This window comes from Cyclopterus lumpus, chromosome 8, assembly GCF_009769545.1.
Source record: "Cyclopterus lumpus isolate fCycLum1 chromosome 8, fCycLum1.pri, whole genome shotgun sequence".
In the NCBI taxonomy this organism is placed as follows: Eukaryota; Metazoa; Chordata; class Actinopteri; order Perciformes; family Cyclopteridae; genus Cyclopterus; species Cyclopterus lumpus.
In genome coordinates this window covers 19,037,643-19,065,629 of record NC_046973.1, presented here as the reverse complement: position 1 = coordinate 19,065,629, position 27,987 = coordinate 19,037,643, and the positions used below count along the sequence as shown (strand labels likewise).

At 42.5% G+C, this 27,987-nt stretch overlaps 1 protein-coding gene across 1 annotated transcript in view; it reads right to left on the bottom strand.

The window, feature by feature from the left end:
- Positions 1 to 1,463: 1,463 nt before the first annotated feature.
- baiap2a (BAR/IMD domain containing adaptor protein 2a) overlaps positions 1,464 to 27,987 on the bottom strand; it is a 49,109-nt gene continuing 22,585 nt past the window's right edge. Inside the window, exons 4-15 of the mRNA XM_034540131.1 lie at positions 22,015 to 22,076; positions 20,801 to 20,872; positions 18,266 to 18,403; positions 12,831 to 12,983; positions 9,720 to 9,962; positions 9,073 to 9,304; positions 8,578 to 8,779; positions 8,399 to 8,467; positions 8,124 to 8,277; positions 7,854 to 7,891; positions 3,540 to 3,582; positions 1,464 to 3,004 (exon numbers count right to left, since the gene is read on the bottom strand). Coding sequence (XP_034396022.1) covers positions 3,555 to 3,582; positions 7,854 to 7,891; positions 8,124 to 8,277; positions 8,399 to 8,467; positions 8,578 to 8,779; positions 9,073 to 9,304; positions 9,720 to 9,962; positions 12,831 to 12,983; positions 18,266 to 18,403; positions 20,801 to 20,872; positions 22,015 to 22,076 — 1,391 coding nt within the window. The 3' untranslated portion in view covers positions 1,464 to 3,004; positions 3,540 to 3,554. The remainder of the gene's footprint in view (positions 3,005 to 3,539; positions 3,583 to 7,853; positions 7,892 to 8,123; positions 8,278 to 8,398; positions 8,468 to 8,577; positions 8,780 to 9,072; positions 9,305 to 9,719; positions 9,963 to 12,830; positions 12,984 to 18,265; positions 18,404 to 20,800; positions 20,873 to 22,014; positions 22,077 to 27,987) is intronic.

Sequence of the window (27,987 nt, the reverse complement as noted above, 5' to 3'; positions counted from 1 at the left end):
GAGACAACCAAGCGAGTGGATGAAGTTCAGATCATATTATATATAAGTTTATTAGTTCAATATACAGTATATTTGGATTTCTGTTGGTGACCTTACAGCTAATTTAGTTAATTTCAAAGAACACAAATGAAAATAAAAGGTGAATAAAAGGAAATGACAAGAGCTCCTCTCATTCACTGCCTTGCTCAACGTTTCTCTGGCATTTTTAAAGACTGTTTGAGCTCTTATTGTTGGCGCCAGAGAACAACGCTCGATAATTGTTGCATTAAAACCAGACTTTATAACAGCCGTGGGTGGTGGTGGGGATGGTGTTTGAAGATGGAGGTGCTGGAACTTATTTTGTCCCTTTCATCCAAATCATATCCAAATCATATTGATGGTGGATTCGCTATGCTTTCTTAATGGGAATATGATGCAGGAAATCAAGTTGTTGTCACTCTCTAATCATCACCAACAATCACTCTGGTTAACGATGACCTACAGTATATGTCTATAGTTACCATATCTGTCTGAAGCACTTTGTATAGCCAAACTGGGTCCTTTATTGTAGAAGTTGTGGCTCTGTTGCTATTCATCCCCCCCTCCCCTCCTATCCTGGAATGAAAATATCTAAACATGTGAGGTTCCTTATGTATTCACAGTGCCAGCTACAGTTTCACTTTATTTGTGGCATATTAGCTTTGTTTGTGTGACATTTCATCAAGCAAAAGTGACACGACAAGACATAATAGAGGGAGGGGTGTTTCAACACGACCGAGAAGGTGTCACGTCAATATGCCATTTATTTTTTGAATGTTAACTTTGTGCATTTTTTTTTCTTTTTCTAAATCTATCTATTGTCATACATACATGTATTCTATTAGATTTGTGTTGAATGCCTGGGTCTGAGGTGTAAAAAAAAAAGAAAAAGATGACATCTCCCATATTGTATGAATGTTTTATCAACACGTAGCCGGTAGCTTGACTTGAATTACTACTGCTGTATTTAAGGCTCCCTCCCCTTCTCTCTCTCTCTCTCTCTCCTTCTGTAGCTCAAAGTGCCAATTCAGTTTTCCTCTCACCTTGCCTTTTAATTTCTGCAAGAAGAGAAAACGTTGCTTGTATTTTTGTACGATTTGAAAAAAAAGATGCAATCCAGGATGATGGTCTCTAAAATTTGCCAGAGATATTACAAGGCCTATTGGCTAAAGTGGCAGACACCTTTGGAGAAGGTGAGGTGGGCTTGCTGTGCACCGGTAGTAACATCATTGCTGTTTCCATCCCCCCACCCCCCCCCCTCACTCATTGCTATTGTACTATCCCAAACAAATAAATCCAAATACTTCTTCCCCTTTGTGTGTCTGTGATACATGTATCTGCATCGACGTTGAAGAAGTGCAATTTCCAATAACACCACATGAAAAACACAACACACATAAAAAAAGAAAAAAAGAAAAAAAAGAAAGTGTGAAGTTTCTGCCCATTTGGTTTTTATTTTGGACAAGATAATTTATATGCGCTTTCTGTACAGTACGGATATAATACAAACGGGACAAAAGTGAGAAATGGACACAATGAAAGCTATATAAAAGTTAAAAAAAAAAATATGATTTGAAACTCGCTGCCCAAATGAGCTTTGTAATAAAAGCCTGATCATATTCACTCAGTGTAAAGGACTCATCCGTGGAAAATTGACTTTTCATGACGGAACTTGATTTCATGCAGTCTAAGAGGCATTTTTTTTTAAAACATGTTCACACAAACAAACAGTATATATATATTTTTTGAATTTAATTTTTATTGCATACAGTTCCACTTCTATCCCCCACACATTACTCTAAACAAATGCCTCGGATCTAAGCTTTTCTCCCAGATGAGTGTATAATACTGAGAATGAACAATCAAAAGCTACGATAATACTGTACCTTATCTGATAAGCTACCACTCCCTCAAAGCTAAATATATATATATATTTTTTTTTAAAAGACCCATTATGTATGCACTGTATTTCATCTCTTGGATATCTGGCAGCTCCGACATTACTGAAATTTAAAGACGAGGAAAGAATAGCAAAAATAGTATTGCATTTCAGTGATATCGCACTGTGCTGGAGGAGCTTGCTAAGCAACAAAAGTCCTGATATTACAAGCAAAACAATAAAGGGAAATAATCCCACTTATATTTTCAGGAATAGAAAAAAAAAAATTGAGCTATGATGCATAAGCCCTCAAACCAGTTTACATAATGATTGGGTCAATGCTGCATGAAGCATTATTTTTATATATATTTATATATATTAAAAAAAAGAAAAGAAATAGAAGGCACAGTTCCCACATTGAAAATATGGGTAACTGTATCACACCTAGTAAATATATCACTATATTATATCATTTAACAAAAGCATAGTTTACTTACCAACTGACCCATTCTAGCTATTTGTTGCAGCATCCAATCAACACTGTGCATATTACAGTGATGCACTGAACTGTTGTCCACAATCGGTCCCCCCCCCCTCCCTCAAGCCGCATTAAAAAACAAACTATGTGTCCCTTCACTGCTCATTAATGCAAATAATCCTCAAATTAAATTTACAGTGTATAGTGTTGAAGAACAAAATAAATCCCATCGCATGAATGCAGATAAATAATAATGTGACTGCATTACTAGTAAAAACCTATTAGCCATACCGTAACAACTGGTACGGTCTAAATAACTCATAACATCTACTATCACGATTGAATGCAATTGAATGTTCAGGCTGAGAAATTTCAAAAATATTTGCACGAGAATTAACCTGGAAATTTCCACAGCAAAGAAACTTCTTTAGTAATGTGACACGCTACTGGGCCCTCTCGCGATGACATCATACAACTGAAATGTGTCAATGTTGGCCATGTTCTCTCTCTCTCCTTCAAAAAAAGGGCCCATTAGTGGACAAAAGGGGGCAGCGGGCCGCTAGTAGAAGATGGGAGCAGATCGGTCATCAGTGAAGGTGGGCCGGAGGTAGAACTCCAGGGAACGGTCACTGTGGGAAGAGGAGGGGGTGAGACAAGGACAGTTAGGTTGAACACAGACAGAATTTAGAGAGAGAGATACGTGGTCACACCCAAAGAAATCTGCCTTCCCATAGCTTTGTTTCTTACAGTACGTTGAGCAAATAGTTACAGTATCTACTGTGAGTTTCAGCAAGCATGTAATGAGAAAGCTCAGGTAAGATATGAGGGTGAAAAAGAACAAAAAACAGCTTGCTATAGGCATGCATGCAGAGTTAGTGTTCTGATATACACACACACACACACACACACACACACACACACACACACACACACACACTCACACACGTAGTTCTTTTACAACCCAAAGCCTGCTGGACTGACAGAACCCAATGCTGCCACATCCACGGAGGCCAAAGGACAGAAAAGACCAGTAATTCCCAGCATCCTACTGCAGCCAGACAGCCAATGACAGCAGAGAGAGAGCGAGAGAGAGAGAGAACCAGGCAGTGACAGACAGAAGGAGTAAAGGGATTGGCTGAGAGGCGATGGAGGCTGGTGACTTACGGAGGTCCTGTTCCCTCAGAACCGGGACAATTCTGGACCCAAACTGGAAGGTAAAGAGAACCTTTGGGTTTGAATTGGCTCTTTGCTCTGATCATGCATGGCTCACATTTTGTAAACGACACTGCTGGTTAGTCTGGTGCAAGATGAACATACCACACGACGATAAGAACTGTAACTGAAATGAAGGATGGAAACTGAAGTACACACTTCATGCTCAACATGCCATATACGTATATATAAATATATATATATATATATACTGTATGCTCCTTTTTCAAATCCTAGCTCGCCTCAGTGGACATACATTTTACTGCAAATGCGATGCAATCAACAGGCAGGTGCGTCTGCTAAAAATGTGTACATTGTTATTTCAACCAAACATAGTTCAAACATGGAGGTAAAATACAACAGGAATAAGATAAGCAGGCAGAGTTCAGATACTCACACACACACACCACAAACTGTAGACAACACCAGCACACAAACCCAAATCTATCGGTACCAATATTGTTTTTTTTACAGCGACAGAGGGCACCACAGATGCTATGAGTGTTACGGGAGGGGGTGAGGGGGGGGGGGAGGGATGACACTGCATGCCTGAGACACAGCTGTGGTCTGAAATGATTCACGCAAGGGTGGAAGTTTTAAAAAAAACAATTCATTTAAAACATTTTTTTTTAAAAAGAAAAAAGGAAAACCAGTTTCGAGCCATAAACTTTGAAACAAGAAGAAAAGAAAAAAAAAAGTTCACCATACCGCTAGACTGCATTCATTGCTTTAATGAGCTATTAAAAATAAAATAAAATAAAAAATTAAGTAAGCAAGAACAAAGAGGAAAGATCAAAATAGACAATATTCAATGAAAACACTGTGCATACATATCTCAAGAGGTGGGTATTTTACAGATACAGCAAAATCAAAATCGCTTGGGCCTCATTATATAGTCAGTCTATTAATCAATTATCGCAACAAAAAAATAATTTATGGCCAATTGGTTGACAATTGTTATTTGTTGAGTAAAATTGTGAAAGCATAAAAGCCACAATTCTCTGGCGCTCGCTTCCCACATGAAGATTTTGCTGCTTTTTCTTTTTCACATCATCAACATTTAATGTGGGTAACAAAAAGGAAATAATTTAAGAGCCATAACTTTGAAACGAGAGAAAAAAAGTTAAACAAAACTAAAAAAAAAAAAAAAATGTCAGAGCCACTGACAGAACAGATTTCTCGTCAGACCAGACTGTTTATTAATATATAGAGATATGTTTTATTTAGAATACTTTTGTAAAAAGTCACCATACATTCAAGGTCAATTTTTAGTATCACATTTTCTGGTTTCCCCCCCACAGCATGCATAAGATAAACAATTCAACTAATCAGTAGTTTCTCATTGTGTTTGGAAATAGCGGTCATTTTTTTTAACAAGGAGAATAAAAAATAAAAAATAAAAAAAAGACCAAAAACGACATAGCCACTCAGGGAATACAATCATAAATAACACTGAGAGCTGCAGAAGCCGTGGTTGTCATTCAACCTAAAAACTAAATAACAGCTGTTATTGAGATGACTCAACAGAAGATCCCTCGGAACTCAATCGCTTCAGAAAAAAAGACCAACGGTTATTTATTGTATATAAATTTTTTTTTTTAAATGGGGCCGAGAGTGGAAAGTTTAATTGTAAATCTATACGAATACTCGTTTTGCACCGATCATAATACAGTGCAATTTTGCGTTCACCGACGAAAACAATTTATATAATGTAGATATATATATATATATATATATATATATATATATATATATATATATATATATATATATATATATATATATATATATATATATATATATAAATATATTCTGCATATTCTCAAGGCTCAATTTGAAACTGTGCTCCATTGCACATAAAGTATAGAAGAAGAAAAAAGAAGAAGAAGCAAAGTAAGGCAAATATGACACACACCCTCTGGACAGGAAAATCAAGTCTAGCACTGACACAAGGAAGCACAGCGCGACCTACGGGGATCTCTCAGAACAGAAACATAGTAATCTGCTGCACAGCCTTACTTGAAACAAAGATTCTTTTTTCTTTTTTTTTTTTTTCTTTCGCAGGTGGGAACTCGATAATACTGGGTCCACGTGTGCTTAAAAAGGCCATTCAGCCGGTGGCTTTTAGTACAACGACGTTGAAGTCTTTTGGCACTTGTACAGTACATGAACATGTCCTTTAGTTTGACAAAATGACACAACCATGTACATGCATGAAAGACAAGCAGTAGCCAAGGCAGTCTCTTGAGAGATCAGTCCGTGATGGTGGACTGTGATCAGAGAGTATTCAGAGTCCATAGCGCTGCATGCCGAGCAGGTAGGCCCCGCTCTGGCTCTCTCGCTCAACGCAATCCTCCACCCACCAACCGCTACTGTCCACATCGACACCACCAGCAGCAGCACCCAGGATGGACGGAAGGAAGAAAGGAGGGACCCGAGGAGGAAGAGAGGACAGAAAGGAGGGATGAAACTGGCCTCTTCCACTTGGAGAAGGGGTGTGTGTGGAGGCAGAGGAGGAGAGGTGGAGATAAGTGGACAGGAGGGAGGCTAAAGAGGAGGGAAAGATTGGGGAGGAAGAGGCCCCTGTGCTATCCGCAGCTGTCTGTGTCTGTCTTTATGTCTGTTCTCACACAGTCGAAATCAATTTGCCATCAGGACTGTCACTGTGGAACAAAGAGAGAAGGAAGCTTGCCAGGTCGGACACACTCAGAGAGAAATGGAGAAAGACAAGACAGGCACAAGGAGGCATAGTAGAGTTTTGGAGAGGTGGAGGTGGGGTCATGAAACACATGTCGGCCCCACCTACAGCTCCGGCTCCAAACACGACTGCCGTGATCAGGAAGATTGGACTTCAAATTCCCCCATCAACACTTTTTTTTTTTTTTTTTTTTTTTTTTGGGAATCCAGATCAATTTGCCGGTTTGATATATTTTTTTTAAAAAGCGTTTTTTAGTAAATATTTACTTCTGTTCCGTCACTGAAAAGTAGACAAACCCCAGAAGTTGATGAGAAAATCAAGTCATCTCCTTAGCTGGAGGGATGTAGTTTTAGATTAGTCTGTTGGGGGGTGAATACACCCTGCAGGACAGTGTTGTCTTAAAAATACTGATACAGAAGAAAAAAGAAGGAAAAAAAACACATTCAGAGCAGACACAAGTATGTAAAACAGCTCGACACCGGTGCCCAAAGCCCCAGGCTGACAAGCAGTGATGACTGAGATGAGGTCAGCGTGAAGTCTACCGCCACAACATGTACTCCACCGAACACTAATACGAGTGCACGTAAGGCTCACTCTCTGGCTTACACACACACACACATACACACACACACACACACTTATATACATGTACACAACAATGTACTCCCTGACTGGACAGAAACAGGCACGGCATCATCCCGAATCCTAACCTCACACAATCTCCTGAGTCAGCAAGGATTTGATAGGAACACGGTGATAATACACTGTGCTTGAAGAGCACTCGGATTATAAACTGACCCCCCCCCCCCCCCCCCCCGCTAGACTGCATTCATTACTTTAAAGAGCTATGTAAAAACAAAAAGTTAAAGTAAGCAAGAGGAAAGGATAAAAAAAAAGACAGTCAAAAATATTCAAAGGTAACACTGTGTCTCATGAGGTGGGTATTTTACTGATACGGCAAAATCTGAATCATGTGGGCCTCATTATATTTGTCACATTAATCAATTAGCGGATCAACAAAATCATGTATAGCCAATTGGTTGATTGTTATTCGTTGAGTAACCTTTTTACATTATTCTAAATTGTTTGAGTTCTGGACTGTTGGTCAGACAAGACGGGAAAAGGAACGTTGTTAAAAACAAATGTGCTTCAGGGTGATACAATATGTGACATTGTAATTGCCAGAGTGAAAGCATATCATTCTGCTCAACATTGAATACTTTAAATACGTGTCATTGTATTATGTGACAATAGTTTACAGCACTGCAAATCAGGTACTTTTGAGGATCCATACTGACTCTTTGGAGAACACTGCATGCATATACCACATCTTGTCCACTACACCACATACTCTGAACCTGCTTAGAACGTGTGTATATACAGTAGCATTGAATTTGGACACTGCATATAATAATCAGTTGGCCATGCTGTCTCTTGAATATTCCAGCATGTCGTAACTCAGGTGAAATGCCATTCAGATGAGGCGTTTGGCTCTTGTGTCTTCCTCTAAGTTAAACAATTCAGATCATCAGTCAATACTTAGAAGTCAGGGCAGAAAAGGGACTTACCTTGTGGCAAAGCGGGCGTCATAATCCTCAATAGCAGGCTGAAAAGATAAAAAAGGAACACTTTTTAGGACCGAATCACCTGCTGCACCTGCATACGAACACTAGGCGGCAGCAAAAAACTGAGCAAAAGTCTGTGCTACTGCGGGATTACTCGTATCCAATTGTGCAGAACACAAGACCAAACCAGATGAGGGCTACGAATTAAGTGAGCGAGAGGAAGACGTGTTTGCGTGTTGTTAACGGAGACCACGCGTGCTGAATTGTACCCACCTGTGGGGCAAAGCCGGCCATGCTGTAGGGCCGTGGGCGGGTCTGCGCTAGGCTCTGTGCCAGCAGTCGGGCAGTCAGGCCATAGTCAGGTGTGGGCAGTGATGCATCATTCTCCAACAAATTCCCCGTACTGCTACTTTTCCCATGGTGCAGGCTGGGAAGGCGAGAAAACATTAAAAAAAACGGCTTCAGACTCGGGGTGGGGGGGTGGGGTGGGGGGTCACCCGGGCTCATTAAACTCGACACGGTTTATGACAGAAAAAAATGCTCCGTACTTCACTTTGAGCTTCTCGCTGTCGCTCTCGGGCAGCACACGCGTGTAGGAGAATGGGAACCAGCCGCGCCTGAGAAAAAAGTGAGCGCTTGGTTAACTCGTACTCAGACCGGCATTATCTATCCAATCTCACAGTACGGATTCAGACAGATGGGGGGAATGGATGAGCGCAGGACTTACATCTTGTTCTTCTCATTTTCCCCATAGTGCCAGCCATCGCGGGCCTCAGGCACAAGCAGGGTGATGACGTCTCCCTCAGAGAAACTGAGCAGGGTGCCGTTGTCGCCTGCAGCGTGGGAGAAGATGGCCTGCACACGAGCACGCCCGTTCTTTTCCAGGCCCGCTGCCATGGAACTGGACCTGGGCAGGGTTCGTGTCTCTCCTGGTCATGTTTGCAGACAGAGAGCGCGGTCAGTGACATGAACTTCCCCGACCCTCCTTTGAGACACTGAACAGCGGCAGGTCTCATCCCAGTGGCCACCATTGTAATTTAACACAGTGATAATGTTATTAGAAAATCAACATATTCACGAGATGCTTAAATACTCCTCAGTATACCTTCAAGTCAAATTGATAGGAGCGGGCTGGATGCTCAAATCACATATTCTGCTTGAGATTTTCTTGCCGCAGTGCCGCTGATGCTCGTTATATTCTAGCAGTGTTGGCATATCTTACCCACGGGGTTCTTATTCTTGGCGGGGGCAGGCCTGCGGACAGGGAGGGTGTTGGAGTAGACATCGCTGACCTGCCTCTGAGGCTGAGGCTGGGACTGGCCTTGCGCCTGGGTCTGAGGGGATGAAGGCCTGACTTGGGGCACAGATATAGTACCGCCGTCCGTCCAATATTCCTCTCCGTGGACACCTGTTGTCCCGTTTACCATAGACACGCCATCGGGGCCAATCAGCCTCTGGAATAAACAAGACGACATGTGGATCAATAAGTACAATTGTGGAAATATCTTAGCCTGTGATAAACTAACAATCTAAATCCAAATACAAACTAAAGAATGACTTTGTACAAAAGTCGTGAAATTAAATGTAGTCTCATAGCCCATAAACCTCAGTGCCATCTTTAAAATGATACAAGGGGAATATTTGTCTGATTTGCACATTCATGGAGGGCCAAAGAAGTTGAAGTGATTGTAGTTATGTAATTCCCTTCTCTTAACAAAAACAAGGAACAATTCTGGATAAATCGCGATACATTTTCAGTCTGTAATGTCCTGTCCAAGACTGCAGCAAAATGAAAATGTATTTGCTCTTGGCTTAAAGTTAGTTTTTTTTTTTTATAGCTTCCATCAGCAAATTAGTCCCATAACTCACCGCTGGGTGTCCCAGGCCACTCCCCATGAAAACAGCCAGCTCTGGGGGCACAGGGAGAGGCTGAGCCCCGGGGATCGGGTCTGAGATGACCAAGTTAGATTTGGAGGTATGCAGGGGGCTTGTGCCCCCGAGGGCCGTTGAGCCCATCTGCTGGGCCAGGAGCATGGCCCTCTCTGGCAGCTTGTTGGGGTCTGAGCAAGCCTGTTGCCAAACTGGGATCTTCTGAGTCAGAAGGTCTTTACCCTGGAAGTAGAGGAGAAAGATTGGAGAAGAAATTTAGAATTACCGCCTTGGAGTTTTATGCCTTGGCCAACCAGTCAGGTTGCAGTTTAAAACCTCTGTAACCAGTCTAAATATTGCTGAATAACTCATGTATGTATTTGTTTGTCAATATATTATTGCATCTTGTGAAACTGTGTTTAATTTTCTAAACCTTGGTCGATATACCTTGTATGTAGTAACTGTTTTATAAACCCGAAAGCAACACGAGTGCTCTTTCGCGTCCTGTCCAACACCTTTGTGGTTCAATTACAGCCTATTGCGGCTAATTGCTTAATTAAATACATTGTATGGCCATACAAATGATGATTTAGCATGTCATTATAAAATGTCAAAAGGTTATTGTGTGTAGCCTGTCAGACAATATGTCAAAGATGTGTCATAAAAAAAACCTTAAAAATAGTATATTGTTAAATTGTTCACACACATTTCATAGTATAGTATGCCATAAACATCATATGTAATAAAAATGCAATCAAAATGTCATAGATGTATGCCATACAGATGCAATTGAATAAAGTTACAGTTTACCTCTACGTCTGATCAAAATATCATAATGTTATCCTAACAGAAATGTGTGTAAAATTGTCATATTTAGCATATTCATTCTTGAGTTATAACGTTATTACATTATAACCAATTCATCCTCGACGTGGAGACATTTCCTCCAAGTGAGAGACATTGGGTTCAACCAATGAGGAGGCATGAAACGGTATTGATGTAGTTGCAATGCGACGGGAGAAAAGCTCCACGGTTCTCTATTATTAAATAAAATAGGATCGTAATGAAAAAGAAAAAGAAAAAGAAAAACATTCAGATCTCAAAAAGGTTCATCCTCACTCTGTATCCTTGACCTCTGCCCTTTGCACAGCTATGATAATGTGCTGCGTGGGTGACGCTGTGGGACAGACGCACACACAGCAGCGCTGCCCGCCGCAGCGTCTCGCAGCCTGTGGACTCGGCTGTTCTTTCCACAACCCTCCAAACAGAGTTTAATTGAAGGACAGAAATCCACACATTTACAGTATGCACGCATACAAAACAGACAGTTTGGTCCCTTTGTATGTGCTAATTTGTAGCTCTCACCGTCTCTTTTTCCCTCTCTCATATATATATATATATATATATATATATATATATATATATATATATATATATATATATATATATATATATATATATATATATATATATACATATACACACACACACACACACACACACACAATCATCCAAACACACACACACTGTGAACCCTCTGGGAGAGGGTTCTTCAGTTTGCTGAAGGTGAACCCTTCCCACACACACCCCCCCATTCTGATTAATGACTAGACTCCATGTCTCTCTCACACACACACACACACATACACACCATTATCCAAGTATATCAAATTCTTGGATAATGAATAGGCATACATCTGTCACACACACACATACAGAATGCACAGAAAGCATAAATAAACTAAATCCTGCGCTCCATTACCTTTGATGGTTTGCGATAGGTCTGTTCAGATCTAGAGGGTTCTTTGCTTTAAATGCCAGCAGCAAAGTGAAAATAACAAGCAGGTATTTTTTACAATCCTCTACGGACTGCTGTAAACAAAATGGTGAGAAGCAGTTTGCTGCTCGTGTCCCGTTTGTTGCACTTAGCTGTGATTCCAATCTGGTTTTTTTTTTTGATGCCGTTTCCTATTTAAAAATCTCTCGTGAACCGAACAGGAGCAATGATGGATCACAGCTTCAGATATGCCTGTCAGCTGGGCGTTGTCCACGGTCTTAATGAATATTTAAAATGAAGAGGCCCCTATGAGCGGTCAAAGCTAATGCGACTTTGAATTATATAACTCGCCCGCTGTAAACAATGGTTTACAGCGGGCGAGTTTCAAATAAAAACCCAGAAGACAGATGGGGAGTAGCTGGCTGGAATCAACACAATAGCAGGAAAGGAAGATATTTTATAAATTGACCTAACAAGCGCCGCAAAACCGAGAGAAAATGTGTTCCTCATTAGTTGAGAGATCAAAAAGTACTGAACACTACGGTGACAGTGAGAGCACAACGCACTGCAAAGTAAAATAAATAAATAATAATAATCACATGCAAATAGACACGACGTAAGCAAATGAAGGAACATCATAAAAAAAAAAAAAAGTTGCAAATGGTGAAAAAACGCTGAGAGAAGCACACAACACGACGGAAGCTCCAAGGAAAAATTAGTCTATATACTATGTATTTTATTATTTAACGTAGTGATTGCATGATACAGATATAATAATAATAATAATAATAATAATAATAAGCAAAAGGCTGAGGCTTGGCCAACAGCAGATATCTGCAATAATATCTGAATCCTGCCATTGCGATGTCAATAAAAATTACTCAACTACTCAAACTGAAGATTTGATTTGATTTCGAGACCAATAACTCTAACCTGGCGAGGCGCGGGTGGAAAAATGTGACGTAATTTCTATGCACCAATCAGGAGTTCGGCAACATTTCCGTTCTGATTGAGGGGTTGAGGGGTTGTTTGCTTGTGTTGTCATCACAATCAATCAAATGTGATCAAAACCCACCCACGCAGTCCTGCTGGAAGCAGACAGGCGGCGGGTTTGGAGTGGAAAACTCTCAATTAAAAAAAAAAAAATACACTGAACTTACATATGTTTTGCTCATCTAGACATGGACGTATAGAAATACTTGTGAAACCAAACGGATGTCTTCTTGAAAACATTAGCCGTGACTGAAATACATCCTCGTGTATTCTAAGCTCCTCTCTCCTCATCTTGCCTCGGTGGTAAAATAACCTCTTATTGTTCGTGGTGTGACACTCACCTTGCCGTGGTAGGCGCTGCTGTTCTTGGCCACGGCACACTGGCGGTCCACCAGGAAACAGTACCGGCGACGCTCCTCAGACAAGGCCGTCTTGTATCCCTCGGCGATGAAGGTGTCCAGCTCAGTCTGCTTACTGCTGATGGTCTCCACAAACTGGTGGTGAACACACAACGACACACGTGAACACGGGGGCTTAATATGTACAAAAGAAACACAGCATGCCGCTGTTTGCATGAGAAAGATGTCCACATTTTCTTTTTCGTTTCACACGCCTGATCCTCATCATTATAGGTTTTACACCTGAGACGGGGACAAAGAAGTTTTAGTTACTGGTGCGCTGCAGGTCCTTCAGCATTATGCCGAATGGACAGAAGGTCTGACAGGGAAAGGGTCAAAGCAGCCATCTAAGCACTCATATATTTATTTTTAAATAACACCCTACTTCACATTCACACAATTACACCCATTCACACTTCGAGCTGCTCAGTCCAGCACAGTCTTCTACTGCCAATCACCGCTGAGCTCCACTGGAGCAATTAGGGTTTAAGTGCACCGTGGCGGTAATAGTTGTGCAAGGAAAGAGCCTTACTCAGTAACTTTCTCGGGCCAGATTTCCCCTCCTGAGTGCTACCGAGGCGAGGCAATTATGACTGAAGATCCCACGGCGTGGAGGTGGAATTGCTCACAGAATCCACTTCTGGATTTTACGTGTCGAGACGATAACAAATAGCAGGCGTTTTAATAATTGTTCAAAAGTGAGTAACAGGGCCGGAAAGGGAGAGAGGGACACACACACACACACACACACACACACACGGGCACACACACACACGGGCACACACGGGCACGCACACACACGGGCACGCACACACACACACACACACGGGCACGCACACACACACACACACACACACACACACACACACACACACACACACACTGAACCGTTCTTTGGGATATTGACTGAAGCAATGCTACGGGGTGAGGTTTTCTGACGCAACTGTAAACCAACACATATACTGGCGTGTCAGTATTGAATGCTTACAATGATAAAAAAAAAAAAAATGGCTCCCTTGTTTGCTGACACACGAGTCCAATACGCTTTTCATGGTAGTCTGTCTCGAGTATCTGGATAGTATTTTAGCCTTAAGAGAGAAGAATCGTCATACTTTCTCAACACAAGTATTCCCAAAGCACTGGAATACATTTTATTTCATAAAGATGAACGATAACAAAAAAAAAAGTTGTTTCCTGCAGCTAAATGCAAGATCCCACACAGTGCAGATGTATCTCCTTTAGTAACCACCAGAGCACACTACTTCCCCACTGCCAAAAGCAACAAGTTAGTTCATTGGGATTCCTTGTGTGGAGGAATATCTTTAGGTGCGTCGACGGGCGCTTACATTTTTACTTTTGCACTTTGCAATCCTAAACTCTTCCACGAATCCACAGAGCAGAGTTGCCAAATCAAGCAAAGAGAGGGACATTTTCCTCCTGAGAACAGCCTGACCTTATTCTGTTCTTGCCGTACACATTAAACTCAAATTAAAGTCCTTTGAAACTGGTTCAGTTAGTTGCTTTACAGGCACAGCGTTCAGTTCAAAAGGGGGCTGAGCAACACCTCAACAAGCTAAAGGGCTCGTTAAATCCACTAGGCCCTCAATTCTCAAACCATTACCAAAGTAACCCAAGACAATGCCTGCAGTGGGCCACCGTTATAGCCGAGCGACCTCAGTTTACATCATAGCTGGAATGACTTGTTTTGCAAAAGGTTATGAATATAAATGAATCCCTCAACACGTCAAGGCAATTCTTACATGCAGGCGGATCAGCATTGCTTACGCTGACATATTCAGGACGAAAACCCTGACACAATATGCAGCCTGCCGCGCTGAACACTAACGCAGCTTCTAGTAATTACAATCACTAACAGGGGAGGGTTTCACACCCTTCCACAAGCGACTCACAAAGTCAACACCTTTGATACTCATTTTTCTTTCCCGCGGGGGTTCGAAAAGCACAGTTAAAAAGCTGCTTGGGTCTGCTCTTCAGTTCCTTCATCGTCAGCAACTCTTTGGAATCAAAAAGAATTGTTTCGTAAAACACCGCAGGGCGCGCAACAGTAAAGCACCTGCACCTGCAGTACCCGCATCGAATCAGCTGGGTGTGTTTGCCAGTGTTCATCCACTGCGCATGCACGTCCACCGCAGTCCTTTCCTCCACCTCATCCATATGAATCCACGATTACAGGTCAGAATCCCTTTTCAATTTTTATGACACCAAGCTGAAGTAACCCAGAGCTCATCAAGCATCTCGAGACATTCATTCTTAATCCTGAACTCCCCCCCCCATATCTCTGTCTGAGCTCTTATTAACTGGAGTTTATCTCGATGAATCCCCTTTCTACTGCTACCTTGGTCCACTCCACTGATCTACATAATGAGCTGATTAGCATTTTGGCAAGGGGCTTTATCCATTGATGAGATGGCACAGTGGACGTGTCTGAAGACAGGAGAGAACAGGGAAGTGAGGAAAGACGGACAAAGAGACGGACAAAGAGACGGACAGAGAGACGGACAGAGAGACGGACAGAGAGACGGACAGAGAGACGGACAGAGAAATGGGAAAGCGTGAGCGAGAGAGAGAGAGAGACAGAGCAATCAATGAAATCCGGCCGCCATCTGTGGCCGCTGCCAGACTGCTGCTCAGACACACTTTACTTTTTAATGAAAAGAGAGGAGATATCAAAGAGGACTTTTGTGCCTCTCATCTGCGAAAATAACAAAGAAGCGGCGGTGGTGGTGGAGGAGGAGGAGGAGGAGGAGGAGGAGGAGGAGGAGGAGGAGGAGGAGGAGGAGGAAATGTTGATCTTTCCTTAGCAACTTTTCTCGAGGGCCTCATATTGCCTGAAAGTAAACATCTCCGTCGCAATTTAAAACTAAACAATCTTCGACGTCGGTCACCGTCTAAGCCTTTCAAGCCGGATGCAATTGTGACGCGTCTTGAAAGAGCGCAGGGCTCTCTCCCCCCCCCCCCTCCCCCCTCCCTCCTCTGGCACAAACGAGTCCGTCACACGCCCACAGACGTGATATGATCAGTGGAAGGGAGCAGGCTGAAAATGGATTAAAAAAGGAGATTGATTTTCCTTTTTCTCGGCGCTAACTGAAGTTATGCGTCTCGAGCCTGATGATGGGGCCAATTGTGCAGTCATAGGGAGACACGGTCAGAGTGTGGCATTGTGGCACTTCACCTGACCCCTGACCTTTTTGTCTGTCTGTTGTCACCATCCGGCTAAACTGCCAATTAGAACAAGGAACATATCAAAGTCTATTGGGCAAATTGCCAGAACAGTCCTTTTGTTTAACCACAGTTAGGATACATTGTATATATTGATAGATATATTTTGTCATGGCAAAGCACCTTCAAACTCCTCGTTTTATTTCTAATGCCCCTTCCAGACCCCCCCTATGAACTCTAAATTACCATCACTGCACTTAAGGCTCTAAAAGAAATGCAAACACATTTGTATTCTGGGGTTTGATCAATATTACGGCCTCTAAATTGAGATTAGTATCTTTAGATTTTTCATTTTGGATAAAACTAAAATATTCCTCCGTTCCTGTTCGTCAAACTGTGCTCCTCCTAACCCGACAGAGACCTTACGTATCCCAACCCACGAGGCAGTACGGAAAAAACATGTAACAACTTGCCATTCGTGACTGAGTGCGCTCCCATCCTCAGCCCTGCTCCACGCTTTGACACTTCATCTCCTCATGGCACTCCTGACACAGTGGAACCAGCTCAATGTGACAAGAGCAGTCAGATCAACCAGCACGGTCACACCGCCCGACAAAGAAAGGGCAGGTGTGTGTGTGTGTGTGTGTGTGTGTGTGTGTGTGAGAGACTGTAAAAACTCTGGGCAGAGGAGGTGCTTTATTATACAACACGGGTAGCAAAGAGCTACGTTTTCATACCCAATGGACTCTATGAAACACTGTAGCCATAATCGTTTGAAGAATCGTGTTTCAAGTCCAGCTATTGATCATAATCGGTCACGGGCGGCCACACAACGAGAAAACAAGGGCTCAGCCATTACCCTGCAAGCCTCGACCTGTTCGCGCCCCTCCAGGCAGTCAGACTTCCAGCTCGTAGTGACATCCTTACGAAGGAACCGTCGGAACTCCTGCTGCGGCTTTTTGTTTTTCTCTCAGTTTGACAGGAAGAGGACCTAAACCAACAAATGACCACAGTGAAGGCTTACGGTTTAAGACAGAGACGGTGTGTGTGTGTGTGTGTGGAAGAAGAACACCCTGTCAGTCGATGGAAAACTAAAAATATGACGGATAGCTAATTAAGTTATGTCCAACAACGAGGGTTCATTCCAACTCAAAGTTAATTTCACTTGAGCTGCTGTGTCGGATGTTGCTTTAAATAAATCACACGAATGATGACGCCCGAAAACAAACAGTGCTTTGTTCCGCCAGTGAATCATGCGACGGCTTCAGTTTGATAAATATCCATTTTGACAAAATGGGATGGTCGGCCGTTCCCCCCCCCAAAAAAATATTGTCTTTGATACACATGTTGCATGTTCACATATGCACCATAACAGTTACACGAGCTTGCCCACTATGTGCCACGTCACCTCGCCGCCTTAACCAACAAAAAAAATAAAACATATTCATAGATCAGCAGCATAATGACTTTTCGTTTAGTGTCCACATTCTGACTTATTTATTAAAATAGCATTCTGCTGTAAATTAAAAATTAACATCAAAACATGCTCCTTCTTATATACAGTGCAAGAAAAACAACAACTATGAATTGCAAAATGTCATAATATTAGTAAATAATAGAGCTCTGCTTTAAGTTTTCATCTTCAGGTAAATCCTACCCAGAGGAGAACCGAGTGGGCTATTTTGTGGTGCTTAAACCAGCTGTGCTTTTATTAATTCTGTAAAGTCGTGTGCAGGAACACAGTGGCTTAGGTAAATGCGTCCTTCAGTACATTAATTAGCTTATCTTATTATCTTTTTAACATGCGTGTCTATGTGCCTGCTTGCATGCGTATGGATGTTGTTGAAATGTTGGCGAGGGCACACAATTCATAATCAAACCTCCACTATTTGCCTTCCCACTCAGGGCACCTCGTCGCCACCGCCTCCTCCCTGCCGTTTAGTGATTTCTCTTCACTTTATGGAGGAATAAAGTCATTATTTTTGCACTAAGACTCATACAAATCCAATCCAACAGTCACCCACATGGACACACACTCTTTCTAAAAGTACAGCAGGGCTACAAACTGGCTTGAGTGTTAATATAGATTTGTTTTTTGGTGCTTTACAGTAGCCCTCCACAGTGCAAGAAATGCCATTCAGAATTGAGCAGTCCATTGCCATGGTCATGAGACGTCTCCGTCCCGGTCTGAGGCTCACCTGCATCTCCTTCTCCCCGTACTTGGAGGGGTTCTTGCTGCCCTGGCTCTTTCTGCGCAGCTTCTTCAGCTCGGCCTGGCACTTCTCCAGACTTTCCCCTTTGCTCTTGTGTTCGATCTGGTATTTCTTCAGGGCAGCCTACGTGGGGGGGAAGGGGGGGGGGGGGGGGGGAGACAGAGGAGCACAACATCAGGACCCCGAATCCAAAAAAAAACGACGGCGTGAACCGATTTCTACAAAAGGTTTTTTAGACTAATTAACTTACCTTAAAAAAAAAAAACTCATTTCACTACAGTGTGACAATCTTCTGTGTGCGATTGTGTTTTTTAAGCTTTTTTTAAATTTTTTTTTTTTTTAAATCTAAAGAAACAAGCACACTCACAAGAGTCTTTATCATAGCCTTGTTTATTGTCATTGTACAACAACAACGCTCTTGATTGTGTCTCTCTAAACGTCCACCGTAAGTGATTACCCATCTCCGGCACATTTAAAGTCTATTTATCTAGGGTGGCGAAAAAGAAAAGAAATCAGAGTCAGCCGGCGAAGCCAAACCTAATGAGTGATTTGTAGCAAAACGATTGGCCTAGTCCTTTTACAACCAGAGTTGATTTATTTCATTTGCTCGTTTAATTATTTATTTATTGAGAACAACAACTTTGTTTCCAAGCTGAACCAGCTCTGTTGCTATAGTAACCGTGTCTGGTGTGACAAAGCTTATGCGGTTTCTGTGCGAGACAACATTGGCTGAGGAGAGCTCGTGCACGAGGGTTCAACGCCTACATTTGAGTACTGCAAGACACAGGAGGACGTAGGTATCCTCTAGGTACCTTTTGGCTTAAAGGGAAGCTGAAAAGGAGCCGCTGTCGTCACTGGAGGACGAGCAGTGTGACACAGGCAGTGGGTGGTATTAGCTCTGTGGGTCTGAGCCGAGCTGGAAGCCTCAACAACAATTACATGTTGACTTTCTCTGCCGTCGATTCATTTTCCAGGTCAGGAGCATTTCAAAAAAATGGGACAAAAAGATGCTTTCGCACCGGTGTGTCTTTGAAGCTCAATAACAATAAACAATGTATAATTTCAGTCTCTCCTGTTCAAAATGGGTTGCTCTGCTATTCATACCTTTAACCCCCCCCCCCCCTCCTCCTCTCTCGCACGGTGTATTGATGGTTAGGGAAGACACAATTGGGCATTGTGAAAAGTTTGCGGGGTGAAATTGGGTAAACAAGATAATGTCCCTTTAGCATCTGCCTCATTTGAGCTGAAATGTTCTTTTTAAATTAACAAATGAAAAGCACCAATACCCACAACTCTCAAATCACTGGCTACTTACTGCAGACAGATTATTACTGCGATTCTATCTGGTCAGAAGCAGAGCGGACAGTGGATGAACGTTGGTAATCTGACCCTCGTCTCTTGCAGTGCATCTTCATTGGTAATCTGCAGTATTTGCATTTCTTTCTGCATGTCAGGTCTACCGAATGCCCAAATTCTGACCTCAGTGTTGTAAAACCCTGCGAATGTCATTATGCATGAAAGAGAAAGACGGAGAACAAAGCAAAATGTACCACTGGGAACACGCAAACACACACACACACACACACACTTCAAGCCTTGGAAAACAGCGAGCTTTCCTTCGAGTCTTTTTGAAGTCAAAATTTCAGATGATTAATTCACAACGTCTGAAGCAAAATGACTGCTATTATCACTGCAGCAGAGCTGGGAGGAAATTCATTAAAAGTAATAGACGTTAAAACCTCAGGGATACGTCGCGACAGAAATAGTAGATACTAAATGAAAGAAGCATGAAACATTTCCATATCTTTTTCCCATATAAATGTGGACAGCCAACAATAATTTGGCAGATGTGTATGGAGTCCAAGATTACTTGAAGACAGATCGAAAATAACTATAAATGATAAATCAACAACACTTTGATCTCAAAACGACGACGTCCGATTTTACTGATAAGCCCTCTTTGTTAGGCCAGAAGCCTGCAAACAAGCCTCCCCCCCCCACCCCCATTTAATTTTAAGAGCAATATCATATTAAGTGTGTGTAAGTGAGTCAGTGCCTGTAAGCTCGTAAACGTGGTTCTTCCAACAGTACAATACAATAATGGCAACATTATCCCATCCCCCAAAACAACAACGAAGCAGCGCTGCTATACACTCAGGCTGCAACCCACTCAGTCTAAAGATACCTCATGGAGACCAGCTCCACAGTGCTTACACACTCACACTCACTCCAGGAGGGGTTTATTATAATCAGTCTACCCTTGACGGGTGAGCAGACGTGAAATGTTATTTCAAATCATCTCTTTAAAAACACACACACACATATTCTCTAATGGGCTCAGAGACCGACTTTGATCCCGATGCTATAAAACACAACTGTTATCACTTTGGTCAAATCAGGCCTCAACAGATTTGACGTAACGTAAGGACCTGAAAAAAATTATATAAAATATGGGGAGGGCACTTATTGGATGGAGGCTGTCCTCGGGCTTCGGGGAGAACGAGCCAATCAGATACTCACAGTCAGATAACGAGAATCCAGGTCCACCTTCTTCTCCAGTTCAGAGAGCAGCTCATTGTGGAAGGATTTCAACTGGGTGGTGGGGGCACAAAAAAAAACAGTTAATTCAAATTAAATGGCAAAGTTAAATCATGGAGACTGCATGTGGACACCGAGGTCACCGACAACGTTGTCCACATTAGTTTGTATGCAATAGACAAATAAGTTATTAAAAATAAATGTGTTATCCCCATTTACTCAGTCACTGAATACATGTTTTATCAACAAAGTCCTGGCCTGCGAAGCCTCTCTCAGCTTGCACATCACTGTCACTGCCACGGATTCAGTGATATCTGTCACAATACTTAGTCACTAGATTGTAAACTGACCTGCCTACCGTATCGGAAAGAAATGTGGAATCTTTGCTCTGCTGACATTCAGTTGCATTTACCCTTATCGTAAATAACAGTTTACAATTAAAACTCTTTGGATGAACTGAATGAAAATACTACATTGAAAGTATGTACAACCGCAATATACGAATGTGCATATAGGTTTAAAATATGTGCAACGTGTTACGAGCCGTGCTACATTGAAATCATACAGTTTAAAATGGACAAAACTGGACGTCTTAGAATAAAAAATAAAAAAAGATCCGACTTGGGGAGTATAATCTTTTAATGGCTGAAACCATTTTCGCAGAGTGAGCACTGTGAATTGTGTTCGATTGTGATTTCTTAGATCGGAGTCACGCTGAGGAGCTAATGCAAGATGTGGAAGAGGAAGGATTACGTGCACATGGACAGTTAGCACCGGCACAGCGGCAGATATAGACATAAAAGAGCATCTGGCTCAAGCTCCAGGGCATCCACAAGCTGATCACCGAGGGCTTCCTCTACGCCGAACACAAACTAATGGACTCAATATTGACGAGCTGTTGACAACTCATCACTCAAGCACATTACCCAGAATGCCATACTTGCTCAATTAACGCACTCCAGCCACCTCCAGTATTAGCAGAACTGGATTTATTATACGAACTCAGCATGTCCGTTCATTCAGTAGCGGTTCATGTTCATTTCATTATCCTGTATCCATGTAGTGCCCACGGGGGGGGGGGGGGGGGGGGACAGCAACGATTGGGAAAATACTACACCGTGAGACCTTTTGCACTGACAAAGCCTGCGTGGTGCCGACCCACAAATCCACAAACCCTTTGAGCTTAGAATACCAACCATCTCCTCTAGCTGCACTTGGATCTGTCTGTGGACCTCCGCCATCTGGAACAGCACATCCCCTGCACAGAGAGAGAGAGGGAGACAGGGAACACGTGAACAACACTCAACAGCACAAGCATTCCTCGAGCAGAGAAACAGAGAGGAGAAAAGTAGGAAGCTAGAGGGGGAAAAAGGAGGAAACAAGAAACGCAAGAGAGAGAGACAGAGAGAGAGAGAGAGAGAGAGACAGAGAGACCCCAACGTGCAAAGCTCATGCAGCAATACGAGAGACTCAAACATACAGGACACGTGACTCGTTACTGGGACAACGGAGAACATGATGGAAGTTGGTTTTGTTCGGTACGAGGTAACAGAAAAATGAAACGATAACAAGTGATGACAAGTACGAAAAAATGGGGGGCTGGGTGGGGGGGATGGGGGGACAAAATGCTTAAAATTAAAATTCTGGTTCTTCAAGCGTGTAGGTGCTGATGTCTTGTGGAGCTCAAACATTTTGCCTTTCTTTCTTTGATTAATCTTAACATCAGGCATTGTGATTTTATACTTATAAAAAAAACACCTCAAAGAAAGGTTAAAGTCTCCACACAAAAAAGGAAATGACCAAAAGGGACGAGATAAAGAGGGTCATGCAGCTAGTGAGAGTTTTTCATTTTCATATACCTACAGGCTGCCTCTTCTGAATATGCAGTGCATTGTCAGGAAAAGGAAAACAAAAGAGCTAAATTGAGCGAAAAGACACATATACATAGAGAGACCTGGTGGAAAGACAGAGTGAGATCTGCATGTACAGAAAAATGAGACACACATACATTTCCATGACCAAAAGGTCCAAAGCCCCTCAGCTTTAGCTCTGTCTGACATATTACATATGGGTTATTGCCTGGGGAAAATATCTGTGGTATCAGCTAGTATTAATAATAGTGGGAATTGATTATTCAAGAAACATTATATCATTTTGTGTAAATTTAATGAGAAGTAAGTAGAGCTCAATAAGAGGTCTGCGATGAACATATCAATAATGCTGCGACAGGTCATATTATGGTATACTTTATAATAAAAAAAAATTGCATTTATCCGCAAAGAAATAGCATTTCAAATTGCAGTTTATAAATATCCATCGTATTTTGGCAAAGGTGGAGCGCCATCAGAGACCCGGCTGAACTGTGGTCGAACACTACGGCATCGCCGTCTTCCTGCAGGAAGGGATGCGGTGTACTGAAAAGTAAGCACTGGACATGTGTGGCTGAGTAGGAGCTGCATACTGAAGTGCAACACTTAGAGAGCGCATCAGATTATTATTATTTTTTTTTTCCAATCTCACACTCCCCTGCTGTGTCCTCTTATGAAAGCGGACCTGTAAGAGCGCATCTCAACCCGTAACAAAATGCTTCATAAGTGAAACAGAACTTGTGCTGAAGGTCTTCACCAAAGGGCTTTGGAGTGGTCTCCATCTCAACAGACAGCACAATGCAGATAGCTACAGACACACAGTGATGCAGGTTGGAGCGTTAGACTATGTGCAGGGCCCAACACATACAATACATAATCAATGTTCTGCAAAGAAATATATTTAGAGCTGGAAAACAATCTAGATTTACATAAATGGTTTATAACATGAGATACATACATATACATATATACATATATACATATACATATATTTGGAAGACGATATTAACATATTCTTTTGAACATTCTGCACAATCATGGGCCTTTTTTTAACTATGATATAACTAATGACCTACTAATAAGCAAATTCCATTTCAACCATCTTGTTGACCTGTTCATCATGCAGAAACATGTAATGTGTGTGTCCCGAAAATCAATAGTGTTTAAAAAAAAAAGAAAAAAAAAGAGTTTTCTATTTTAAATACGTGCTCGCTTCTGTGCACAGAAGCTTCTGGTCCCACAGCTCCCGTATGTACCCCAAGTGAGCCAGGCCTTCTTCCCACTGTGCAACCTACTGATATCTACGCCCCACAGGAGCAGAGAAGGAAAGCATCCAGTCGGTTCCCAGCAGGCCTGCTAAGCAGCTTACAGATACTCATCCCTGATCTTCAGGCTTAGAAACCCTGGCATTCTGTTGGTGGCTTCAACTAGCTGGATCAATTAACAAATGAGCAGCCAACCCTGTGTCGCATTCGGTCCGTCTCGCTCTGCACACACAGACACAGACACACACACACACACAATGTAAACTGCAGGACACAGGGTGTCTGCAAGATGCCAGAAAGGTAAAGAATGAATGAATCTGCGAGAGATCTCCTCTTGTCATCTGCAGTTTCATTACTGGGTACGATGCCACAGCATAGAAAAGCAAGAAGAAGAAAGAAAAAAAAAAAAGTACTCTCACGTTGGAGATGCAAACAGTTACCATGGCAACTTTGATATCATATCACACGACAACACAAGATGATTGGACTGCAACCTTCAGGGGACGTTAACGGCGGATAATTCAATGAAGACCCAATAAAGGAGGCACAATGTGGAAAAATCTGAATGTGCTCTGCGACATTATTGGTTTTTTTTTCGTGCAGACATTATCTGGCAGGCGTGACACGACCTACGAGACCAAGTGTAAAGGATAGTGTGAGGATATCCGCATACCAGCCAGGAGCGACATGACCGACAGGTCGATAGCCACAGTGACACGCTCATGAACGCGCACAGTATAAACATTCCGACACACAGATAAAAACAACCGCAAAAAAACGCCAGCAAGTAAACGCTCAGAGACTCCCCACTACTGTATCAATTCTTCCCAGCTGGCGTCGACCCTGCCCGTGTCCCCGGTGGAGAGGAAACAATGGTTCCTCTGTGGGGAGGTGAGCTCAGGTTGATCGGCACATTCAGCTGCAGCTCAGCGACAGGCGGCAACATGCCCGCTAGCCTAAACTACCGAGTTACAGAAGGAAGCATCGACTCATGCATATGAACCGCCTGTCCCCTGAAGTATGACATCAGAGCGTGTGTAGATGCATCGACTGCTTGTGTAACAGAAGCGATGATACACCCACGCGGGTAGAGAAAAACAAGGAGAAAAAAAAAAACAGAATGTGGGCTATGGAGCAGAACAATTATGAAGAACAGGAAAAAAAAAAGTGGAAGTTAGCAATGTTGAACAGAGAGAACAAGAGAGACAGAGATGGAGGGAGGAAGGAGAATGGAGGTGGACAGAGATAAACTGAATCACTGGTGAAGGTCAAGTCGGATTCACTACGGGTTGTCATGGAAGCAGGATAATGCTGGGGTCGTTGCCATGGGAGAAGTTGCAAGATGAGGTGCAGCGGCTGCAAAGTGTTACAAAACACTGTTCAAAAGATCTCCACCCGTACTATCAGCTATCATCCCATCAGCATCTCCACTTCCCTGGGGAGGAAAGTGGAGTGATCCCACCTGCATAGTCTGTGTACAGTATGTGTGTGTGTGTGTGTCTAAACAATACAGTGATGCTAATATCTGCTTACCTAGCATGCCAAGTCATAAGGGAAACAAAGAAGTGGCAAGTATTGTGTGGAAGCGGATAGCGTGCCAGACGTAAATAATGAACTTCTTCCCCACTTTGCTCATGCACATATCCTCTCACAAGAGAAAACTATTGATACACAGCATATATGCCGCGTTACTAAAATTAGAAGCTCCGCCATCACATCTGTTCAACCTACTAACCCAATATAACTTTGTCCAGCAATGGTGTCATGCATTTAGGCCATAATGAAGGCTTAACAGCAGACATGCAAGACCGGTCAAAGAGAAGTGGGCCAGAGTGCTAGTGCCAGTAGTCTTTGCATGTATTTTAAGAAGGTCTCAGGTAGATTGCCGTGCATTGCAAGACTGTATGTAGCAAATCCAAACCATCTGGTGTCAGTGAGCCAAAATCCTGGCCTCTTTTTAAGCCGCATGTTCTACCAGCCGAGACCACGCAACGCATCTTATAACCGCAAAAATCTGAAACATGAAGGGGCAGATTTATGCCTGTACGCTCAGACGAAGGAGTATAGCATCATAGTTTTCAAACAATTCAAACAACTACATACCTTGAGTAGGCAAAGCCTGATATGGGAAATGTAGTTTATGAATTTGAAGTTGTTTTAACAGAAATTAGGTGTTTTACCTTAGTATTTCACAATAAGTTACAATACCCAACTACTGTGAGTAGGGACAGAAAACAAATAAGGTGACATTCTCAATAGCTGATACAGAAGTGGAGCAGGACTGAAGCAAACATAAAAACAACATCTTACAACGTGTCAACTCTATAATTCTTGATTTCCTGCTCCCTTATTACGCAATAGCTGCATAGCTGATATATCTTAACCTGCTGCCTTTTAGCTTCTACAGAGTTGATGATTGGTCCACAGCATCTCTGGCAGGCTGGTTCCTGAACCATAATGCTGGGTCATTGGGCTCAGGGGTAACCACTCCATGCAAATATCTCCATGACAAAACCTGACTTGTGCGATATTAAATATAAACCTATATGTGTTTAAAAAAATTTGATCACTGCAGCACAATAAACATCATATCTGCTTCTACGTGTTGCTGAAATCATAAGAGAGGAATAAAAAAAAAAAGGACTTGGATTGATTTGACAAACTCAGGACAAACGTATGGCGACAAAGGAGGTAGAAATAAGTTGGCTAAAATAATAGGAGACACAAAAAAAAGATGGCAGATCAAAATCTGGAAGAGTTGCTCTGACATACAGATTATGCTGTGTGCGTTTGTGGGTGGGTGTGGAATCCATTAAAAGATCGGTTTCGTTTTTTCTTTGACAAAGTCATCCGAGAATATAAATGCGAAGTTCAAAGCGAAGAGAAAGCTCGACATAAAAAGAGAAAAGACATTTTGTTTGAGGGCAAAAGTGTAGTGATGGGGAGAATTCCTTTGAGAAAGCAGCGATAGCCTCAATGTAACAGAAGAGGAACCGACGTGAACTCGTTTTTAAAGCTTACATGATGCCGCGCTTTTCCTCTAAAAGCCGTGCAAGCAGAGCCGTTCACGCTTGAGAAACAGCAATCGTGCGTCTACCTGTTGAGGTATGGAGATTCAAGGAGTGGCAACGCCAGTGACTCCGAGTGGATGTTATTTGATCTAGCATGTTAAACGCCCTAAAAGAAAACAACACGGGTCGAAAAGGCTTTTCCAAACACAGAGTGTATTCAAGCCCGACTGCCGCACCGGTGAGAGGAAACAATGGCAGTCATTATTATTGCAACACATTTTTTTTTTTTTATTTTTTTTTTTTTTTAAATGACTAAAACGGACGCCAACATTGGAGTATTCAAAAAAAAAAAAAAAAAAGAATAAATAAGACTTGCCGCTCCTACCTACTAATTACAAGAGTTCAAGTTGAGTTTGGGTCCATGCGCACATGCATTTATTGCCAGTGTAATTAGCACAATATGTAAATGATCCATCATTCTCACAAGTGTCTACTGGAGTGCGAGAAGATGTGAACAGGAAACAGGGAGAGAGAGAGAGAGAGAGAGAGAGAGAGAGAGAGAGAGAGAGAGAGAGAGAGATGTCTGTGCAAGTTGGTCCACGTCCATTCCAGCTGCATCTACCTCAGTACATGGCGCTTCCACGAACAAATGAAGGGCAACGTGAATGAGTGTAGATGGAGAGCGTGGGGGCCACTGGCTTCCCATCATGCAGTGCGTATATCTCAGAAATAGAGCAGGAGAAGGCAGGCACCCCTGGGATGTTGGGACAGGGCTAAGAAAAGAGCTCCTCTGCTCTCATTTAAACAGGGACAGGTGCTGGTGGGGGGGGGGAGCGGTAGGCCATAATGAAGACAGAGAGACATAGGGAAACACACAGAGAGAGAGAGAGGTAGGCCATAATGAAGACAGAGAGACATAGGGAAACACAGAGAGAGAGAGAGGTAGGCCATAATGAAGACAGAGAGACATAGGGAAACACACAGAGAGAGAGAGAGAGGTAGGCCATAATGAAGACAGAGAGACA